This window comes from Macaca fascicularis, chromosome X, assembly GCF_037993035.2.
Source record: "Macaca fascicularis isolate 582-1 chromosome X, T2T-MFA8v1.1".
In the NCBI taxonomy this organism is placed as follows: Eukaryota; Metazoa; Chordata; class Mammalia; order Primates; family Cercopithecidae; genus Macaca; species Macaca fascicularis.
Window position 1 is genome coordinate 19,534,393 of NC_088395.1, and position 22,494 is coordinate 19,556,886.

Consider the following 22,494-nt stretch of genomic DNA (forward strand, 5'->3'; position numbering starts at 1 on the left):
CAAGACATATGACACACAGTAAGCCTTACTTATCCTGTGGTTTATTTAGGGAATTTTGTGTTTGGAAAATGACAGACTTCTGCTTTTAGGTAGACAAGTATGAACAACTCACAGAGAAAAAAAAGACCACTTATTTCTAGCAAACTTTTAGAAAATCAAAATAATTTAGTGTCTTAATTTTTCTCTATACATGAGTACATATCTATAAATGCCCAGCACTACAAACTAGCCAAATATCTTTACCTCTATCATAAAAAAGCAGTTCAACAGCACCCAGAAGTCAGTACTTACAGCTGCTCCACTCACAAAGAAAACTCCAAATGTCGGTGCCCCTCAAGAGTGAAACGCCCCACAGCTGGCTTGCTCTGCATGGACATACCCTTCTCTCCTAAGCTAACCTGAAAAGCAAGCTGGATTTGTTTACTGCACAAACATCTGTAATTGCTAAACATCTCTGTGATATGGTGTAACAGTTACTGCTTGTGCAAACTGCCCATCTAAATTTCTCTCTGCAATATGAGCACATGAAAACCCAAGACACAGAGAGATTGGAAACATCTGTAAAAATTAATGGCCAAATTGACCAAAGCAGGAGGAATTAAAGCAGCTAAATAGCTCCAGAGTAACATTCAGCTTTAGCAAATAATCCGTATACTCGATAGGTTCCTCCTCAGCTTATCCATAGCTCCCCTCTGTGGGATCCTAGCTGGCACACACATTGTTTCAACCCACTAATGCAAACCCATTACCCAGTCTTGCTACAAAATGTTATATACAGATAAGATACAGGTTAAGTGGACTTATTACAACTCTAAAAGCAAAAAATAAAATAAAATAAAATAAAAAAAGGAATACCTCTTCTCCCATGATGCAGTCAGCCTCCTCTCTTCAGTTTGAAAAGGTCCCAGAACTCCCCTGGAATCCTCCCACTTCCTTCCAACAGCACTGAGCCTCAGGACCCAGCCTAACCCTGAGTCATACTTGGGACCAAACGAGGAATGGGGAGAACAAAGCTCGCATTTGTTTATGGTTCAGGAAGCCAGGGCCGATTCATGGCTTGGGTGGCTTCGCGAGAAGTCCTCCTCCCTCGCCTATGTTGCTGCTACAATCTGGGCTCCCTTCTGGGGCCCCCAGGTGTGACCATTTGGACAAGGAACACACTGAGGGAGTGTTTATTTGGCAAGACCTAGTGATCACTTCTGTTTAAAAATGCCAGAGAAGAAATAAAAAGCCCACTATCTTTCAACAGATCATATGGCTAGAGAGTGAGGGATATCTAGAATATAGTCTGTATATGACATATCAATCATGAACATGCCTGTATTTTAAGCAAATATAATTAGTTGCATTGCACAAAGATTGAACACACACACACACACACACACACACACACACAAACTGAAGAAGGAAAAACAGCCGTGGCTTTATGGAAATACTTCCCCTAGGAAAAATACAGCAAGATTGCTGCCATGTCATCAGGAGTATCCTAACAGGCTGGAATGAAATATTTAAATCACAATCTTGTTCTTTCCCCCAAAAGAGATACCATTTTAATCGCCACTTCAATGAATCTAGAGCGCAGTGGTTAAGTGTTCAAAACTCTGGAGCCAGAGTGTTTGAGATCAAAATTCCAGTTGAGCTACTTCCTGGCTTTGTGATCCTGAACAACTTATTCAACCTTTGTTCATCTCAGTTTCCTTATCTATAAAATGGGGATAATGGCACCAACCTATAGGGCTGTCTGGAAGATTAAATAATATATGTAAAGTACTTACAAAAGTGCTTGGCACACAGTAAATATCATATTAGCCATAATTACAAGTTCAGGATAATTTCACAAATCAGGATGCCAAGTAAATAGTATCCTTATCTTACCACATTTCTCATATACTTAGACTTTGATGACCTGTTTCAGTTAATTATGGTCAATATTTAAATTTTTAATTAAACTAATTTAAAAACTATTTGCTTAATATTTATTAACTGCCTACACTGTATCCAACTCTGTAAGGGGCTTTACATAAGATGCTGTCCCAGTCCTCAAGAAATTTACAATCTCCTTGGGTAAATAAGACATAAATCTGTTTACTTATCACATACACACACAAATGTAGGTGATGTCACTAGGTGGTAAATGACAAATACAATTGCTACAGAATTAGCATTTGGAATTCAGAGAACAGATAAAAAATTACCTTATCAAAACCCAACTAGGATGGAGGAGAATAAACAAATCTCCTGTGAAGGATTCCAAATCATTTCTTTAGATACTCCTCCCTCAAGGAGGTAGAGTGAAACTCCCCACTCTTTAAGTGGGAGGGGCACAGAGTACCCTTTTGCCAAAGAGTCAAGTATGGAAAGAGGGAAAAAAACAGAACTTTCTAGTGGAGAAACCTGACTAACACCTACGTCAGCCAAGGTGACTAAGGTTAACATCTATAGCGATAAGTATGGAATTAATATGACGTAATGAGAGCACTTCACCTCTGTGGCCTTCCTCCCAAAAACCCACAACTCCAATCTACTCATGAGAAAAACTTCGGACAAATGCTTATTTAAGGACATTCTACAAAACTGAAAATTGCCAAGGTCATCAAAAATAAAGAAAGTCTGGGAAATTGTTGAAGCCTAACAAGATGAGAAATCTGAATGTGGTATTTTAGATGGGATCCTGGAACAGAAAAAGGACACTGGATAAAAGCTAAGGACATCTGAATAAAGCATGGACGTTAGTCAATAATGATAATATGGGCCAGGTATGGTGGCTCACGCCTGTAATCCTAGCACTTTGGGAGGCCAAGGTGGGTGGATTACTTGAGGTGAGGAGTTCAAGACCAGTCTGGTCAACATGGTGAAAATCCGTCTCTACTAAAAATACAAAAATTATCCAGGCGTGGTGGCGGGTGCCTGTAATCCCAGCTACTCAGGAGGCTGAGGCAGGAGAATTGCTTGAATCGGGGGCGGGGAGCGGAGGTTGCAGTGAGCCGAGATTGTGCCACTGCACTCCAGCCTGGGCGACAGAGCAAGACTCTGTCTCAAAAAAAAAAAAAAAAAAAAAAAAGATAATATGAAATGTACCATGTTAATGCAAGATGTTAACAAAAGAGGAAGCTGGGTGTAAGGTATGTGGGAACTCTATTATCTTCACAACTTTTCCATAAATCTAAAACTACTCTAAAATTAAAAGTTGATTAAAAAACTAATTAGAAAGGTAAACCTGCTGAATGTAAAGGTATATATAAATAATCACAATAAATATCTGTGACTTATAGTCATACATGTTTATGCCCATGTGTATATCATGTAAATCTATTTAACAAGGCCCTCTCAACTTAAAATTTAAAAATTGTCTCTATCTTCTTAGCCTATCTATTAATGAAGATAGTAGAATGCTGACTTCTGGCTTTTTCATTCCCAAAATACACAAAAGAATTTTCTTTGAAAGGAAACTTGGCTCTTCTGTCAGTGTTGCTGCCAACCCAGGCAACGGCGATCCAGCTTAAAGAGTGTGCATGAGGTGGGCCCATCTGCCCCTTTCCAAGAGCTACTAGAAGTTCCTGGTGCCTGGCCAATTAGTCATCAACCACGGAGCCCCGGGGCTGGCAAGTCTCCCAGCTACTTCCTCTCCCATCTCCAGTCCACATTCCTCGGCACCTCCCCAGTTATCTCTCTAAAGTATAAATCTGATCACGCTGCTGCCCAACTGAACTCCTTCACCAACTTGCCCGCCCACCCAGAAGAAGGGCAGCTTGTGAGTGGGCTGGCAGAGCCCTGCAGGAAGAGGTACTGCCTCCCCTTCAGCTGCCCACTTCCTCCACTACCACCACCACGGCCCCTGCACCCCAGCCTAACCCACCTCTTCCTTCAATATACTCATGCTCTCTCCTTGTTCACACACACACTGCTAGTACCACGAATTCCCAACATCTTTTAACACCTTGCTCAAATACCACTTTCCTTAAAAAGAGACCCAGGATACCCCATCCCTTCCTTCTTGACCTGGAGGAAAGTTAGTAGTTTCTTCCTTTCTATTCTCATTGATGCTTTGGACATGCCTCTGCTACTCTTTCCCCTTACATTATAATGACTTTTATACATACCCCCTTCTCTCCAATGTAGGGACAATCCAAAGCATTAAATGAGAAGCCTGTATATGACAGCTGATCCAAGGTGTGACTTAGGGCAGGAGGTGTTAACTCCATTCAGATGAACCACACCAGACCTACTCCACCCCAAATAAATAACCTGTCAGGTAAAAAAAACTGCACTTACTATGCAAATAAAACATCTAGACATGCCATTTAGCCAATCCCTTTCCAAATGGATTGCCACCCCTTTGTTCATTTACATAGAAATCCCAGAGCTACCACTGCTAATCCATAAAAGGCATTCAATAAAGCTTCACACTGCTGATTCATAAAAGGCATTCAATAAAGCTTCAGTGAATGAATGAATGAGTGAATTAATGAACAAATGGAAGAGTGAATCTTAGCTAGACCGCAAGCAGATCCCAACCAGAATTGGATTAGCACAAAACACTATCTTCATCCATCCAGTCCACAAATATTTACTGAGGGCCAACTATCATTTAACAACTATTTTCATAAACAGTAAATGGTGACTAACACAGACAAGGTCCCAAATTATGGCACTTACTTTCTAGCAGCTGACATTTAAGACTTGGTGATGTGAAACAAACAGCTAACACAGATATAGCAAAATTCCATTGTACTTCTTGGAGTTTGAAATTTGCCATAATAAAAAATTAAAGAGGCCAGGCACAGTGGCTCATGCCTGTAATCCCAGCACTTTGGAAGGCTGAGGCAGGTGGATCACCAGAGGTCAGGAGTTCAAGACCAGCCTGGCCAACATGGTGAAACCCCGTCTCTACTAAAAATACAAAAATTAGCCGGGCATGGTGGCCCACACCCATAATCCCAGCTACTCGGGAGGCTGAGGCAAGAGAATTGCTTGAACCTAGGAGGCAGAGGTTGCCACTGCACTCCAGCCTGGATGACAGAGCAAGACCCTGCCTCGAAACTAAAATAAAATAAAATAAAAAATAAATAAACAATAAAGAAATAACCCTGGAAAATGTACTGTCATTTATAGGTACTCTTTCGACTTTAATAACAATAAGGACAACAATAACAACTAACGTTAATCAAGTGATTACTATGTGCCAGGCACTTCTCTAACCATTACATGTTACTTAATCCTCACAACAAGCCTCTGGGGTAGATTCTCTTGTTACTCTAATTTTACAGATGAGGAATCAAAAGCACTGAGTGGTTAAGTAACTTGTCCCAGGAAGAGGCAGAGTTGAGATTTGAACCTGGGCTATCTGTCTTCCATGTTTAATAACCACTATACTTTTTTTTTTTCTTTTTTTTTTTTAAGGAGTCTTGCTCTGTCGCCCAGGCTGGAGTGCAGTGGCACAATCTCGGCTCATTGCAACCTCTTTCTCCTGGGTTCAAGCGATTCTCCTGCCTCAGCCTCCTGAGTAGCTGGGGCTACAGGCACGTGACAGCACGCCTAGCTAATTTTTTTGTATTTTTAGTAGAGACGGGGTTTCACCGTGTTAGCCAGGATGGTCTCCATCTTCTGAACTCATGATCCACCCGCCTCGGCCTTCCAAAGTGCTGAGATTACAGGCGTGAGCCACTGCACCCGGCCAACCACTATACTTTTAAAAACGCAATTTGAAAACCTTCTGGGAACATGATTCTTGGTGACAATCGGGCCGCAACTAAATATTTCTTAGACAATACGCTAGGCTGAGTGTTTTAGAAAGTTCACATCAAACATATACAAAACAGAAAGCAGCACCCAACATGACAAAGAATAATCCTGTAATACTGGTTCACTGTTTCTGTTTCCCTTTCCTGACCAACTCCCCTCCTCCTTCCTTACTTTTTCCAGATCAGGAGACAAAACAGAGATACTCTGAGGAGAAAGAAGCCAAAGTCTGAAAATGTATCTCAGGTAGTCTTCTTTATTTGTTTTTATTTAATTTTTGTGGGTATATAATAGGTGTATTTATGGGGTACATGAGATGTTTTGATGCAGGCACGCACTGTGAAATAAGCACATCATGGAGAATGTCTGAAAATCCCAAACACTTCATTCAACCCAGGCAACCAGTGGGCATCTTAACACCATCTGCTCATTCAAAACCACAGGTTTTCCAACAACTCAAGAGACACCGTCTTATTTTTCAACCAAAATGAGTGACAGTCAATACTCTAGGTCTCAGATAATCACAACAAGGTTTTGACCCTGGTGTTTAATCAGTCAAAGAGTATATCTCATTAGCTCCTGGAGGTCTCTAGAGCTTATTTCTAGTCTTCAAAGGATTAGAACATAGATCTCTCATTTTTAAGGAACAAAGATCATCACTTTATTGACATGTTTTAACTTTATATGATTATACAGCTTAATACATTTTTACTAGAATGGATAAAAAGACTACCTGGGTGGGCACTGGGTGGAAGGTGGGGATGGTTAATGGATACATAAAAAATAGAAAGAATGAATAAGACCCACTATTTGGTAGCACAACAGGATTACTATAGTCAATAATAACTTAATTGTACTTTTTAAAATAACTTAGAGTATAATTTTATTGTTTATAACTCAAAGGATAAATGCTTGAGGGATGGATACCCCATTCTCCATGATGTGCTTATTTCACAGTGCATGCCTGTATCAAAACATCTCATGTACCCCATACATACACCTATTATGTACCCAGAAAAATTAAATACAAAAAAGACTACCTGGGATACATATGAAAATATTTAAATTCTCTTACTATAATTTGGCGAATTAAAAACTTGATTAGTGGCCAGGCGTGGTGGCTCACGCCTGTAATCCCAGCACTTTGGGAGGCCGAGGCGGGCGGATCACGAGATCAGGAGATTGAGACCATCCTAGCTAACACGGTGAAACCCCATCTCTACTAAAAATACAAAAAATTAGCCGGGTGTGGTGGTGCGCGCCTGTAGTCCCAGCTACTCGGGAGGCTGAGGCAGGAGAATGGCGTGAACCCGGGAGGCGGAGCTTGCAGTGAGCCAAGATCGCGCCACTGCACTCCAGCCTGGGCGACAAAGCGAGACTCCGTCTCAAAAAAAAAAAAAAAACTTGATTAGTGACTCTCATTTATACACAATTTTAATTCTAATTATCTGTCACAAGTGAAAGCTACAATGTGGATACCATAAAGGCATTAACTTGGGTGACTATAATTCTATAAATGAGATTCAAGATGACAAGAGTTGAAAAAGAGACTGTTACAAACACAACACCTTTTAGAAACTGTAGACAGAATTCAAGAGAGAGATGTCAGAAGTCACTAATGGAAATCAGCTAAGACAGGAAGACCATGGGAAAGAAGCTTCTTGAAAGTTTTATCTGTAGGGAATCCAGTAAACAACCAACCTGGTAAACCAAGAAGTTTAGAAATCTCTTTTCCAGCAAGGCAAAAAAGACTGCTTTTTCAAATAATTAAGTCGGCCAAGACTGGTAGTGCCTAAAGGGCTAGGACATGGAATCCGCTGGCACCAAAGAGCCAGCATTATTCTATATAAAGCCATGTCAGGTTAGGTCCTGAGACTCACTCGAGTATCTGTAACTTACCTATCCATGTGTAATACCTGACACTCCTTTCCTTAAGTGGTTGGTCAGAAGTGATCATCTAAGTGACTCATAACAAGGGAAGGAGTTTGGAAAAAGAGAGTAGGGCCAGGCTGGGGTCACAGGAAAATAGCCTGATGAGGAAATTCCCTCTCAGGTCCACAGGTGGGAGACAGAGGTACCAGCTGCACTCATGAGAAAACAATCCTGTCTGGGCTGCCTTCTTGCTCAGAGTCTTTCAACCCAATCTCTAGGCTGATGACTCTGAAACCTACATTTACAGTTCTCTCCCAGTCACCAGACTTATTTATCCATCTGCCTGCTGGATGCCTCTACTTGATACAGTGCCACAAGAAACTTCCAAATCCAGCTAGTCTAACCCATGTCCTTCCTCCCCAAATGTCTTCTTTCTCCAGTGTCTTCTAATCCGAAAATAGTACTCAGCTGCTTAAGCCAGTTGCCCTAGGCACCATCTTCAAGTCCTCCCTCTTCTTTATCCCCCACATACTATCAAACTTGATTCTATCTTCAAAATATTTCGCCAAACCATCCATTTCCCTCCATGACAATAGTTCAAGCTGTTAAAACATCCCTTACCTTGATGTCCCCTTCTATGTAAAGAAATTCAAATGGATGCTCTCTGGACACAATTAGACACTCCTGCCATTCTCTTCCCCTTTATGTATCCTTCCCTGGGAGAGTGAAATTACTTATCTGATAGGTGAATTTAAGAAAAATATACTGGGCATGCTCAGCTTAGCTCTTCTCTTTCCTCCTCTTGGAAGTCAGCCTTCTCTGCTGTTCCTCAAGGGGTAGGTTCTTCTATCTCACATTGGCCTGAGTTAGTCCAATGTTGCTGAGATTGTGTGGGCAAATCTGTCTAATTCTGGGAATCAGCTGGCAGGCCCATTTGTCTCTCACACTAATCTATATCTTCCAACTTTGCCTTCATCAGTAATGACATGCAGTAAAACATATGCATAGCGAGATCACAAATCATAAGTGTTCAGCTTGAGAACATTTCACAAAATAAAATAAGGTCTATACAAATAGAGGGATATACCATGTTCATGAATTAGAAAGGTACCAATTGTCATCAAAAGTATCTACAGATTCAATGTACTCTCAATCAAAATTCCAGGAGGGTTTTTTTTTTTTTTTTTTGATGATGATGATGGGGGATTGACAAACTGATTCTAAAATTTAAATTAAAATACAAAGGGCCAAGAATAACTTAGGTAATCTTGAAGAGGAATAAATACCTAGACAGCATAGAATGGGCACAAGGAAAAACAGACCCACAGAACAGAGTCCAGAAATAGGCCCACTTATATATAGCCACTTAGGTTATGACTAAGGTGATAGGGCTGTGCAGTGTAGAAAGGATAATCTTTTCAATAAAGAGTGCTGGGTCAACTGGATATCTATAATGAAAAAAAAATCAGCAAAATACTTTGATTATCCATTCACTCACTCATCTAATTAACTGGTTTAGAACCTAGATTTGGAGTGGGGGGCTATTTATTAGGAAAGCCAGTATGTTTCTGTTACCTCTCTTTTGAATTTTACTCACCCTGTCTTCTGTAATCCACTCCCCACACTGCAGTTGGAATACTTTCTCTAAACCACCTATCTGATCATGTCACTCTCTTGCTTAAAACACTTTGATAGTTTCTCATTGCTCTCAAGATCAAGTCCAACTTCTTAACAAGTCTCACAAGACTCTTCATGATCTGGGACCTGCTTCTTTCCCCACATCCTGCTGGAGCCTCTACACATCATCTGTGCTATCTCTTTCACCCTTCAAGGCATTTATAGATGTTGCTCTCCCTACCTTAATAACTCTATGCCTACTGGACCCATGGTTTTCAGCCTCAACATCACTTCCTGTAAGAAGCTGGTAAACACACACGAACGAACACACACCTTTGAGCCTCCCTAATAACTCACCACTTCCTGCGATGCCTGAGGGCTCCTACAGCACAACACTGTGTTCTCAGCCTGATTATGGCATTTCCTATACTCTATTATTATTGTTTATTTACTTTTCTGTAGCTCCCTGAGGGCAGTGACGTGGTCTCCCTCACCACTGTATCGTCAGTACTGAGCATAATTAGTGAGCACTCAATACATGCTAGCTGAAATGAGTCACATTTAGAAAGTATTTTCAGGTATGTATTTTTTAAGTACTGTGAGGTAGGATAGGTAAAAAAAAAAAAAAGTATTCCCATTTTACAGATGGCCCAGCTGAGGCCAACTTTGCCGAGGTCAATCAGCTAGGACGATAGCCCTATAATTTTCTAAGGTTAAACTTGGTTCATCTTTAGCCACATAGCATTTTCCATTATTTTGATACAGCACATACTTACATCCGAGCTTGGTTTAAATGGTACATGTTTCTCCAAGGTTCTTTTTTTTCCCCCATTTAACCTATTTCAAGGGAAATTTCCAACATACACAAAAATAGAGTGTAATGAACCCCCATGTATACACCATCCAGTTTCAACAAATAACAACTCATGATCAACGTCTCCTCTATGCTCCCCTCTTTCATCTTCTGGACTATAGGAAGCAAGTCCCAGACATTAAATCATCTCAGCTATAAATATTTCAGTTAAATGGTACATTCAACAAATCATTCAGAGACATACCCACTTGGTGGTATTTAAAAGATTCATAAATGGAATCCTTCCTTATAGCTTGATAAGAGAAGCAAGAATACCTACATGAACTATTTATTCACAGTTGGTGGAGGGATGTTATGCAATATCTTTCCTGGTATATAATCTAATCATTAACTCTGGGTAGGGTAATATAGATTAAAATATAAGATAAGCACAAGATTATCTACTGACTCAGAAAAGTGGATCTTAATACTTCACAAACTTAGCCAGGTATGGTGGCTCAAACCTGTAATCCCAACACTTTGGAAGGCCGAGGTGGGTGGATCATTTGAGGTCAGGAGTTCAAGACCAGCCTGGTCAACATGGTGAAACCCCGTCTCTACTAAAAATACAAAAAAAAATTAAGCTGGGTGTGGTGGTGTGCGCCTGTAATCCCAGCTACTTAGGAGACTGAGGCACGAGAATCGCTTGAACCTGGGAGGCAGACGTTGCCGTGAGCCGAGCTTGTGCCACTGCACTCCAGCCTAGGTGACAGAGCAAGACTCTGTTTCAAAAATAAATAAATAAACTTCACAAATGAAAAGTATAATATGATGCTCACATCTGTTAATAATTGTCAGATTCCCTTTTTCCCTCATCCAAGTTATCAAGCCAGACATTTCAGAAGGCCAACTGTCCCAGCCTGAGCAGGAGACCTACTTGAGCCTCACCTACTGAATGCTATCACACAAGATCCAATTTGTGCTTCTAAAAATCAAAACAACGAGCTCCATTCTCAAAGGAAGCTTTCTTCCTTAGACATAAATCTTAGACACAAAACCATCTCAAAAGTGATGAAAGCCAGGTTGTATGCTAATAAAACAGTATCACACTTATTGGCTCTTGTGCCAGGTTGTACAATAACATGATGGATCCATAAATCTATGCAACTATCCGTGGCGCCAACAACACGGGGTGGAGATAGTTTCAAATGTCTTAGATGTTGTAAAAATTGTCCACACCCAGAAAGCAGGCTGGGAAGTTTATGTTTTCCCCAGAGGCTCCACATGAGAAATGGGTTTAGGGAGCTTCCAGCACATGGTTTCATTCTGCAGACAAATCAGGAATCAAGATGCATACACGAATGCATACACACACACACACACACACACACACACACACACACACACGTCAAATATCCCTATCTGAAATGCTTGAGACCAGAAGTGTTTTGGATTTCAGAATAATTTTTCTTTTTGCATTCTGGAATATCAGCAGAACACATCCAGGTTGAGCATTCCTAATCCAAAAATCCGAAATCCAAAATGCTCTGATGAACATTTACTTTAAGAATCATATTGGTCCTCAATAAGTTTCGATTTTGCAGCGTTTCAGATTTTGGATTAGGGATGTTCAACACCCATGCGCACACACATATGTGTGTCTGATGAAGTTAACACTTCATGGCACCAATATCAATGCAGTAAGTCAACTCTCTGCTTCACAGAGGTGCAGTGAACTATACAATTGATATATTTTCAACTATACAAGTGCTATATTATCTCACCCAATACTCTCATTCTAGAGATGTCTGTAATCTCTAAAGTGCAGCATTAACATAGATTTTAATATTATTCATTCAACAATATTTATTGAGCACCTACAATGTGCCATGCACTGTTCTAAGCACATAGATTAGTAAACAAATAAGTGATAGATACAACAAAAATAAATCTGTTAGAAGATGGTATGTGCCACAGAGAACAAAATATTTAGCGCCAGGAAGGGGGACGGCGTGAGGTTTCTGCTAAGATGGCACGGAGGAAAGGGAGGCAGCCGAGTGGGCAGGTAGATGCAGAGTGGCCCAGGCCGAGGAGACCACTGCAGCAAATGCTCCCCGTAGGAGTGTGCATGGCATGTCTGAGGAAGAGCAAGGACCCAGAATGAAGAAAGTGAAGGGAGAGCAGTGGGGGAGGAAGTCCCAGCAGTAATGAGGATCGGGTCCCACTTTTTTTCTCAGGAAAGCCTTGGCAGGGGTGTGAGCAGATGAGTAGCATGATGTGACTTGGGTTTTCAAAGGTTCTCCCTGGCTTCGCTCTTAAGACTAAACTGTAGGGGGATGGGGAGAGGCAGAAATCACTATGAAGGAGCAGTGGAAGCGATGAGACCTAGGTGGATGATGGACACACTTAGGAGGCAGAGCTGAGAGAAACAGTCAGAGACAACCTAAGGGTTTCTGTCTTGAGCAATAGGAGTGGGAGATGGCACTGCCTTCAACTGAGATGGGGAAAGCTGTGGGTAGAGCAGTTGGAGGAGGAGGATGAGTTCAGGTTTAGGCAAATGGATATGAATTTAAGATCTTCAAGTGGAGATATTGAAGTAAGCAGGCAGTTGGACATACAGCTCTGAGGTTCAGGAAAGAAATGTGCTGGGATAAAAACTTTCAAGTATTATATTTGACATTGACACTGCTATCAACAGTAATTCAATTTATTATTGGTAGCTAAAACTAATATTAATAGCAATAATTAGAGTCATACACACACGTGCGTGCGCACGTGCACACACACGCACACACACACACACACTGTCCTCCTACATGAAGAAGATAAAGGCCAGGAATCATAAAACAAACAAAAGGAATAAACTGTTTGCTGACTGAGTCAATGGTCATTTTCACTTCAACCACTTGAATAAAATGAAGAAAAACTGCATCCATTGTTCCTTTCCAACATGGGGACTTGCTCTTTTGTAAATGTTTACGGGAATCTGAATGTGACCATATGAAACAGAAGTGAGCTCAAGAGCTGGGACACTAGTTTTCAGATCTTGAAAAATGTATATTGATTGCTAAAAGGAACAATGCTGGCTGAAAGAAACTTCAACATTGAAAAAAAAAGAGTTTAAATGAAACAGTTTTTAATTTCTAGGTATCTGCCCTTTCTGCCTGACTCATCTCTAGAGGGATTTAGTGTTCGAAAAGTTTCCTTTTCAGATTCTGTTTCTAATGCATGATGACACTGGGCAAGGTTGCTGAGGGTGGGTAGAGGGGTGGATGTCCTACAGCTGCAGAAGATGATGCAACCTTTAAAATATTATCCCACCAAAAACAAACAAACAAACAAAAACACTTAAAAGTCACCCATAAACCTGAATTAGAGAGGTTGCCAATACCCCATTCCCCAAATCTGCTGGCACAGACGTCAAAGCAAACATTTCAGCAGTAGATCGAATTAACAAACATTCCTTAAGCACAGCACAAGTGTAGCTTATTATCATCTGGAAAATTCCACGGTATTTATCAACTCCTAAGCAAGGCTACAATGCTTAGAAGTATACCACAGTAGACGTCATCGGCAGCCACAAGCGCGAGGGCTCTGGGTGTGTTGCTGTGGTAACCACGTACTCAGCAGCAACATGCTGCCTGCCTCTTGCTAGCCCAGAACCAGAGGCAGAAGCAAACAGCCAGCTTCCTGAAGGGAACAACGCAGGGAGTCACAGCACAGGCCATCTCCATCATTCACACCCGCAGGAGACTTCCTTTAAACAGTCTGACATTATCTCCAACTAACTCTTAGAGAAAAGGTGCACAATTCCTTCACTCTAGTGCAGAACAACAGTCAGCACACCCAAGCACAAAGCACTAGAGAAATGTATAAGGAGAGGAGAGAGACCGGACAGTGTCTGAAAAGTGTCAGGGTCATGCACTTAGGTGGGTCCAGGAATAAGGGGTTTTTCTGGGAAGCAGATAGAGAAGTGCTGGTCCATTTGAAAAGTCATCCTGAGAAACATTCCCTAGAGAGATCAGCAAGAAAGAAAGCAGCAAACTAGAGCATGAGCCTTTCGAGGGAAGTCGTTCCCACATAGAGGGAGAGCTAAAAAAGGAGACAGGACAAACAGCTAGTACATGAGGACACGGAAATCCTAAAAGAGGAATTGGAAGCTTCCGGCACCAAACCCCACAACGTACTTCTGGATATTCCACATTATGTTGAAATCAAATAGAAACTGTCGAACATACCTTTTCCACCGGAAGAAAGTCATTTTCTACTTCAATTGACCTTGGTCTTAGTTTGATTGGCTTGTCTTTGAAAATGTCTCCAAAGCCCACTCCCTTAACTTTCTTGGGCTGGATTGCTGCAGTTGCCACTGTCCCGTTGGCACCTTCAGACTTGGTGCTGCTTGAGTCACCCCCATCACTCTCAGAGCCTGTGGTTTCCCTTAAACCTGTCAAGAGGGGGAATGGGGAGAGAAAGAGCTCAGAAATCAGCCAGAGCCCTGAAGAAGAACTTCACAACCGGCCAGGAACCACCTCTAAAAGTGTGACTGGACACAGGATAACTTGCACTAGGCTTTTGTATTCAGTATGTTGAGTAGTTTGACTGGCTCTGAGTTTTGTTTGATCTCCCCATTCCTTACTTTTAATTTTAAGATGTGAACCAAAACAACTTTTCGGCAAATCTAATTCCAAAGCAGATATCTTCGTACATGTGAAATTCACCCCTCTTTAGCCGGGAGCCTAGTTTTGATCCAAATTTGTTTTGCCATAGCCTGTGCAATAGTAACCCTTCCCACCCACTTTGTCGCCTCCCCACCCAGTCAGTACCACATACTGTACCTCCAATCTCTATGACTCATGTCAATTAGCAATTAGCAATGAAAGTAACATTTCCTAAAGGGAAACTGTAAAGCTAAAAGCCATTTAAACAAATTAGCAATTAAAGAAACCACACAAAATTATAACTGCCAAAGAATTAAATCTTTTTGGATGGCTTCACAAGGAATAAATGCATGCAGACATATTTCTCTAGGAAAGCATTAAACCAAACTTGACATTAAGACGGTTTCACTAGCAAGATGATCAGGTTTGTTAAAGAGGGAAAGGAAGCCGTCCTCCCAGAGGCCAGAATCCCCCAAACCTACAGCCCTTCTTCTCTCCTTTAAACACCCTTGTTTTCCCAAAGCTGAATACCTTTCCAAAGAAGAACATGGGGGACATGATACTCTTTCTTTGGCCTTCTGTGGCATGTGTTTGGAAGTCATAAAATAGTTATCAGCAAGACAACATGGACACTTACCTCCCCAGATTCTTTTTTTCCCAGGGCTCTGCCCATAATCATGTTCCTAAAAGGAAGAGCCTATTTGTGTCTAGTTAATTTCTGGGTGTACATTCTTCCTTTGGTGGTCAGTATATCAATTATGCCATAAAAGGGCAGGATTCAAAGAATATTTTATGGAATACTAAACTCTATCATTAACCTGTCTCTGAAAGCCTCTAGAGGTGTAGAATAGCTCCTGAACATTTACTACATAACTCCTGATCATAACCATGCCCTTGAAATGAAAGTACGCCATCAAATGTTGTTCTCTATTAGCCAATTGTGCATTATCTTCCTACAGGTAAGGTGGCCTCCTAGTCCATAAGAATGATACACCAAATACTTGCTCACATAAAATCTCATAAAATGTTGAAGTCATTCAAATAAGGAAGTCTCAGTGCAGGAAGAAACTGTTAAATGAAAACAGACAAAATATAGAAAGGTCATTATAAACTGCTAACATGTTTCAGAATCAAATCCTTAAAACAATGGTTTTGTTTGTTGTTGCTGCTGTTTTCCATAAAATGGTATTTTTAAGCCAAAAGGTGGGGGAGGAGGAAGATCCCCGGTGTACATTTTAATTAACTGAAAACCAGCATTTGTGAGCAAGAACACAGGACCAAATGAGGTACAGCCCACAAGGGGGTCGGCTGCAATTCACAGGACAGGATTAGAGTGTGTAAACATCAAGAAACTTCCCCCCATTAGCTATCCATTTGTGTGCTTATCTGTTCATTGTTTTTGCAAATATCCCTGCTGGAGATACAATTTTGGAGTCTAAATATTGTATTACTTCCCCCTCAACATGTTCTCATTTTGCCGTATGGATTCTTTCTATGTGATAAATGACTTGTATATTCCTTTCTGGCTTGGAAAGAGCCATTCGAGGGTGAAATAACGAAACCATTAGTGGAAAGAAACCATCACCACCCCCATCCCTCAGCACGCTCCTCCCATCACCACCAGAAGGCAGCAGGGCAAACAGATTAGGGCAAGTCTATTTTAGTTTTTCAAAGAGAAGGGTTCTTCTATCATTCACCATTAGCTAGAACCATAATATTTTCAGCCACTGCCATCCTCATTTCACTGAGCTTCTGGTTTTTGGGATTTACTGTCTTCTGGGCTCATCTTAATATGTTTATATGAATCACCATGAGAAATACTCTACGTTACACAGGGAGAGGTTGCACAGTCATTCAACCACACAAGCACGGCCCGGGAAGGAAACACACGGCAGATTTTTCTTCCAGAACTTCTGGAAGGCTGGTTCTATCACTTTTAAGTGTATAAATTAAACATCTAACTATCTGTGTTGGTAAAAAAAATAATTCAAAATCTAGTTCCTTCCCTTTAGAGGGAAAGAAAGGTGACTTTTCATTTTCATGTTCATTTGGTGATATATCTTTTAATGACTCATGCCCATCATGCACGTTATCCCATAAAATGTCCCCATGTCAGGCCCAGAATGCCAGGTGACACTCTTGGGTTGTGCAACCCAGAGTGTGGACTGTGGATAGGGGTTGGTTCATGAAGGGCTCATTACAGGTAGGCAGTGGTGAGAGAACTACAGAAAGTATGGTGACTGGGGCGATGCTTTAGTGTTTTAACAGTGTACACTGGTGTAACTTCCAGACATGTGGCTGGTGGTGGAGTCATCTAAATGAACAGGGCACAGAGCAATCTAGGTGCTGTCAAACTCCCACGGTGAGGCACTGCATGTGTAGTGAGGTCATGTGCAGTAGGGCCAGGCACCTTCCCATGGTGGAGTGGTAAGGAGAATAAACTTGACCCCAGTTTGTGAAGCATGGCTCTGGTGTTCATGTCTGAACTTTCTCTCTCATCATATCCATGCATATATGTATGTATGCATACATGTATATGCACACTAAGCTGGATGCTTTTCCTTCAAGGTGAAAAAAAAGAAGAAAGCCTCCTCAATTTTGTTTCTGAAAGTCCTTTAACTGTCCAATTTTGTGGAATGTACCCAGTCTTCCAGCATTGATCAGTTGAGATCCATGAGACATTTTTATCTATTTTCAATTTAACACTCACATGGATAGAGCTTACTGTGTGGCAAGAACTGTTCTAAGGGCATCTCATTCATCTCCTTCCCCTCAACTTTTGGCAGCCTTATTTCACAACACAAAAGGCTACACATTGGTCTTGCCAAAAAAAGTCTGCCATGTGGTGATTGGCTGAGTGAGCAAAGCAAAATGCCATTTCTGGCATGAACTTTCATGCCAAATTCTTACTTCTTTGAACCACACAATGACAAAATGGTTTATTGGTTTCCAATGACCCACTCATAAAAAGCAATAACCATGAGAGGTTGACATCTCTGCAGGAAGCCATCTTACACCACCTCAGAAGCCCAGAGATACTGGTACAAATACATATGCCATGACAAATGCTACTGCTCCTTTGTTTGCACGTACAGTTCATGCACGCATATCACATACATGATAGACGCAGAAAGCAAACAAAAGCGCTAGGGGCTGGTGCTGGGAATGCTTCTTAGCACACACCAAGGAGATGGCACTTATCTCAGACAAATAAGTCCATGTCCTTGGGTCAGAAATTCGCACAGACACTTGGCATAAGCATGAGCAGCTCAGGAAAGGGCAGCTGCATCAAAAAACACAAGTACCCAGATCTTATCTTTACAATTGCCTTCTGCTGTTAAGGTCACTCACTGTAATAGCGTCTGTGGCCCTCCGTCTTTCCCGGTGCAGCTCGGTACAGAATTGTCCCTTCAAAGGTAGTCTTTCCTGACAGTGAATGAGAGAAGAGAAGGGGAGAGAAAAACAAGAGAGCGGGGAGGAGGGAGCAAATGATGGCAAAAGAAGGAAGAGGAAGAGTCTTTAACTGAACTTGCCTTCAATGAATCTGCTGCAAGAGCTTCATCCACAAAATTAAGTAGAGACCATTAAGCAGGATTTTAAGAATTTTACAGAATGAGCCCAAAGTCCCCATGCAACCAGTATGGCATGAGCACCCAGAAATTGGGGCTTGCCTCTGCAAATGACTGGCATGTACATTATGCCCAGTTTAAACCTGTAAGCCATTTCAACATTGTAACTTAAAGAATAGGAAAACTTCAATTAACGAGAGGGAATCCAATCAAATGGACTCCTTAATTAACTCAATTGTAGAGCACAAGCTCCTCTTTGGAGACTACGACCTATGCATAATACAGATTTAGACACATTATCCTTTATCTTCTACCCCTAGAGACCTACATGATAAAAACGAATATTCATGTCCCCAAGATTCTAAACAAGACACAGAATTCTCTTTAAAAGATCTGTCACCCTCAGTACCTTTAAGCAAAAAAATGTATTAATATACTGGAGAGCGGGGGTTCACCACTAAGGATTGAAACCAACAGTAGCATCCATATAAACATATGGGGTTTTCTGCTTAGCACCAAGGACACCAGAAAACCCTATTTCTCAAAACATCTTAATTGGGATTCTGTTGTGTCAGTCATGAAACTGTACTTAAGCATGAGGACATAGGACTCACCCAGTGTCAAATGTCAAATTATCTTTTTTTGCTGTTACAAGTAGAGATTATCAATTGCATAAGGCTGAACCCTTGGCTAGAGCCCAAATACCTCTGGAACCATGAGCAACTATACAGAATACACACATACTGCCCTGGTTTGAGTGTACTTCAACCCACCCTCCCACCCTCCCACACCCACCCCCACACACACCCACATACATGCACACACACAAAGGCCCTACAGAGAGTACCACCAACAGGCAAAATGATTTGCTAAAGGCAAACTCAATTAATAAACATATTACTTTAAATTATCTGAGAAATAAATTATATTATGGCTTGTTAATTAAATATTCAAACTGGAGGCCAGTCATACAGCTTCCTAATAAGTCTGGAGGATGAAAAAGCTAGGCTACATTTACAGAGAAGCAGGGAGTAGAACTAAGTGAAGGGAGAGAGCAACTTGTCTCACTTCTTAGAAACATTCCATGTTAAAATGGAAAACCCAAGAGAAACCACACTGTCAGCTTCTGGGCCTTGGCCCTCCCCATATAGGAAAGGAATTGTGAATGATCAGACCAACAACTTAAATGGGATCAAGTATTTCCAATTTCCGTGTCCTACAGCCATGGTGGTATACCCTTGTTTTGAAATGCATCCTTTTTGACAGATGCATTCTATCCAATTAAAGCAAAAACTTAGGCATTCAAATCACTGGCTGTGTAAGAATAATCTGAAGACTAAGAAAGTTTCAAATGTTCTTTCTAGACGTGAAGCTCTTGAGGACTTTGATGACAAAAGTGGAGCAAGTAACAGTGGCTAGTTTTTATTCGAGCAATTTTTTATTCTGCTTAACTTCAATCATTAAGTTACCAGTAGTCGTCAGAACACAGCTGTTTTGTGAGCTAGGCCCTCTAAAAGTTAACAGCAGCAGTCCTCTCAAGTGTCAGAAAAAAAGGAAGTGTAAGAATTTTTAAAAGGCAGTATTTCGATAATGTTCCTCCAAGTACACTAGAACTTCCATGTGTTCTTCCCCAAGACCAAGTCTGAGAGTCACTGAGGTAGACCATGGCTGTGATGTCTCTGAATGGTCAAGCCTTTCTGCAAAGTCTCTCTGTGCACTGGCAGCAAGGCAATTTGAGATGTAGTCTGGGCTGGGGCTGGGTGAGGACACATAGGTGTCCTATGTGAAGAGCAAAAGACGCAGCCAACTGGAAAGGTTATGAATATGAGTAATGTTGATCTTATTGGGGGAAACAGTATACTGTCACTGTTAAATATTAGTACTTGAAGGCAGTAAACACTATAAAAGGGAAGAGTTTTAAAATTTACACACAAAACCATACACTTACGCTAGCATCTAATTTTGCCTGAAACTATGACATCAATTTGCTCACCATTCTTCATTGCTAATAGAACATCATACTCCAAACAAATACCATCTAATATTAAAAAGAAAAAAAGTCTAATGATGCCACAGAGTGGGATTTGTCAGACTGGCTTTCATTTTTATACGCAAGGGATGTTGAGCAATCCATTTCTTACAGCTAATGAAACACAATTATTTCTGCATCATGGCAGTGGTTTGCTATACATTTTTTAAAACCATCTTTGCTTTCTCTCTTTTTTTTGAGACAGGGTCTTGCTCTGTCACCCAGGCTCGAGTGCAATGGCACAATCATAGTTCACTGCAGCCTTGACCTCTTGGGTTCAAGCGATCCTCCTGCCTCAGCCTCCTGAGTAATGGGACCACAGGCAGATGCCACCATACCTAGCTAATTTCTATTTTTTGTAGAGATGGGGTTTCACTATGTTGCCTAGGCCGGTCGCAAACTCCTGGGTTCAAGTGATCCTCCCACCTCAGCCTCCCAAAGTGCTGGGATTACAGGTGTGAGCCACCACACCTGGCCTCCATCTTCATCTTTGTCTTAGCCTGACAAGCCACTAAAGTATCAGAACCTCAACTTTTTAAATAAGGAATTAGGAAAATGAGAAATTCAATACGAACAGAAAACTCATGGTTATTAATGGTTACAGAAAGAAAATGCAAACTTTCTCCCTCTGAAGATTGTGGGAAATAACTGAAAATGTTTCTGTAGCTATAGAACTAAAAAACAGGGACACTTTTAGTTTTACAACCATTATTTGAAAGCAAATAATATCAAAGGATGTGAAAACAGAAAAGACACATTTATGTCTTAAATGTAAGGCAAAATACATATGAAATTGAAATTGGACAGCAGTCATATCTGGATTTCTTTGCCACTGCACATTATTTAGTCAACAGTAGAATGTGCAAAATTGTAACTGAAAAGGCAATTAACTAATCATGATCTGTGATAATAAGAGGAAGAAATAAGCTAAACTGTACTCAGGCTTGAAATCTGTCAGATGACCTGTGAAAAGGTAAACTATTTGTGTAATGGTGGCAGCACCAGATTGTGTATGGAAGGCTTGCATGTCATTTTCTCCCCATCACTCAGAAGCCTGGGAGTTAATTTCACTGGGCTTCAGTGTTCTCATCTGACACTGAGTTAAATAATATCTAAATTCCTTTCCACCTTAACATCATAAGATTCTGCTACACTATTAGCACAACCACTTGACTGTTTTGATTTTTAAAAACCTAATTTACTAAACACTTTTTTGGACTACTGATCTGTTACATGGGAGCCCATTTTATTATTTTTTTTAAATTTCTGGTTGAAACCTCTTTGCAAGCCCTAATGAGTAACTAGGTTTGGGGGACAATTATCAATGGCTGCTAACACTCAAAAAGTAGGATGGCCAGACATTATGAGCCTCCAAGTGGATTATCCATTACCACCTAGGTGGCAGGTCTGCGATATATTTTATATATCATATATATATATATATATATATATATATATATATATATATATATCCTGAATCTAATCAAGTCCCTAGATCTAATGATTAATTTATAGGAATACAGATTTAATGGCACAACAGAGATGAAATCGGCAAAAGCCACACTGTGAGAAACTAATGGAAAAAGGGGCTCAGTTGCTTTAGCAAAAAAATTACAAGAAAAAAAGGAGATATGAAGGAGAAATCTATAGATTCAAACAGATTTGAGACATACTAACGGCAATGTATGTACTTTATTTGGATACAGACTCAAATGAATGGTAATAAAGAAGACTTTAGGGGAAAGTGAACAGTGACCATGTGTTTAATTATTCTAAGGAATTGCCGTAATTGTATGTGTGTGAGATAAATGGTATTTTAAGACACTCTTTTATTGATGCATGTTAAAATATTTATGAATGAAGTTATATAATATTTGGGGTTTGCCTTCAAGATAATATGGACAAAGCCTGTGGAGGGCTATAATTTTAACAAATTGGCCAAAGGTTGATAATTGCTGAAGCTGAGTGATAGGTACACAGAGGTTCATTAGACTATTCTTATTTTTGTATATGTTAGACATTTTCAATAATAAAAAAGTTTATAAGAATTTTTTTTTGAAAAACTACCTTTAAGGTTTCATAAGTTCTGAAAATGGTAAAGATGTTTTCAAATTTAAATATGCAGCAAAAAGTTTCTGCTACTACATAACTATAAATTTTCCTCTCTGAGATAAAATGGATAAAATATCCACCAACACAATCATTGCAATTATTTCT

General features: G+C 40.5%; 1 protein-coding gene across 28 annotated transcripts in view; it reads right to left on the reverse strand.

Moving 5' to 3' along the window:
* The window catches only part of SH3KBP1 (SH3 domain containing kinase binding protein 1), a 361,548-nt gene that overhangs the window by 141,305 nt on the left and 197,749 nt on the right, over window positions 1-22,494 (reverse strand). For 14 of the 28 annotated variants that reach the window (XM_074028995.1, XM_074028989.1, XM_074028991.1 and 11 more), the window contains 2 exons: window positions 18,031-18,105; window positions 14,260-14,465 (listed from right to left, as the gene is read on the reverse strand). In XM_074028995.1, coding sequence (XP_073885096.1) covers window positions 14,260-14,465; window positions 18,031-18,105 — 281 coding nt within the window. Of the gene's footprint in view, window positions 1-243; window positions 401-855; window positions 994-14,259; window positions 14,466-18,030; window positions 18,106-22,494 lie in introns of those variants that run through there. The other 14 variants (XM_074028997.1, XM_074028992.1, XM_045383606.3 and 11 more) reach the window with 4 other exon arrangements.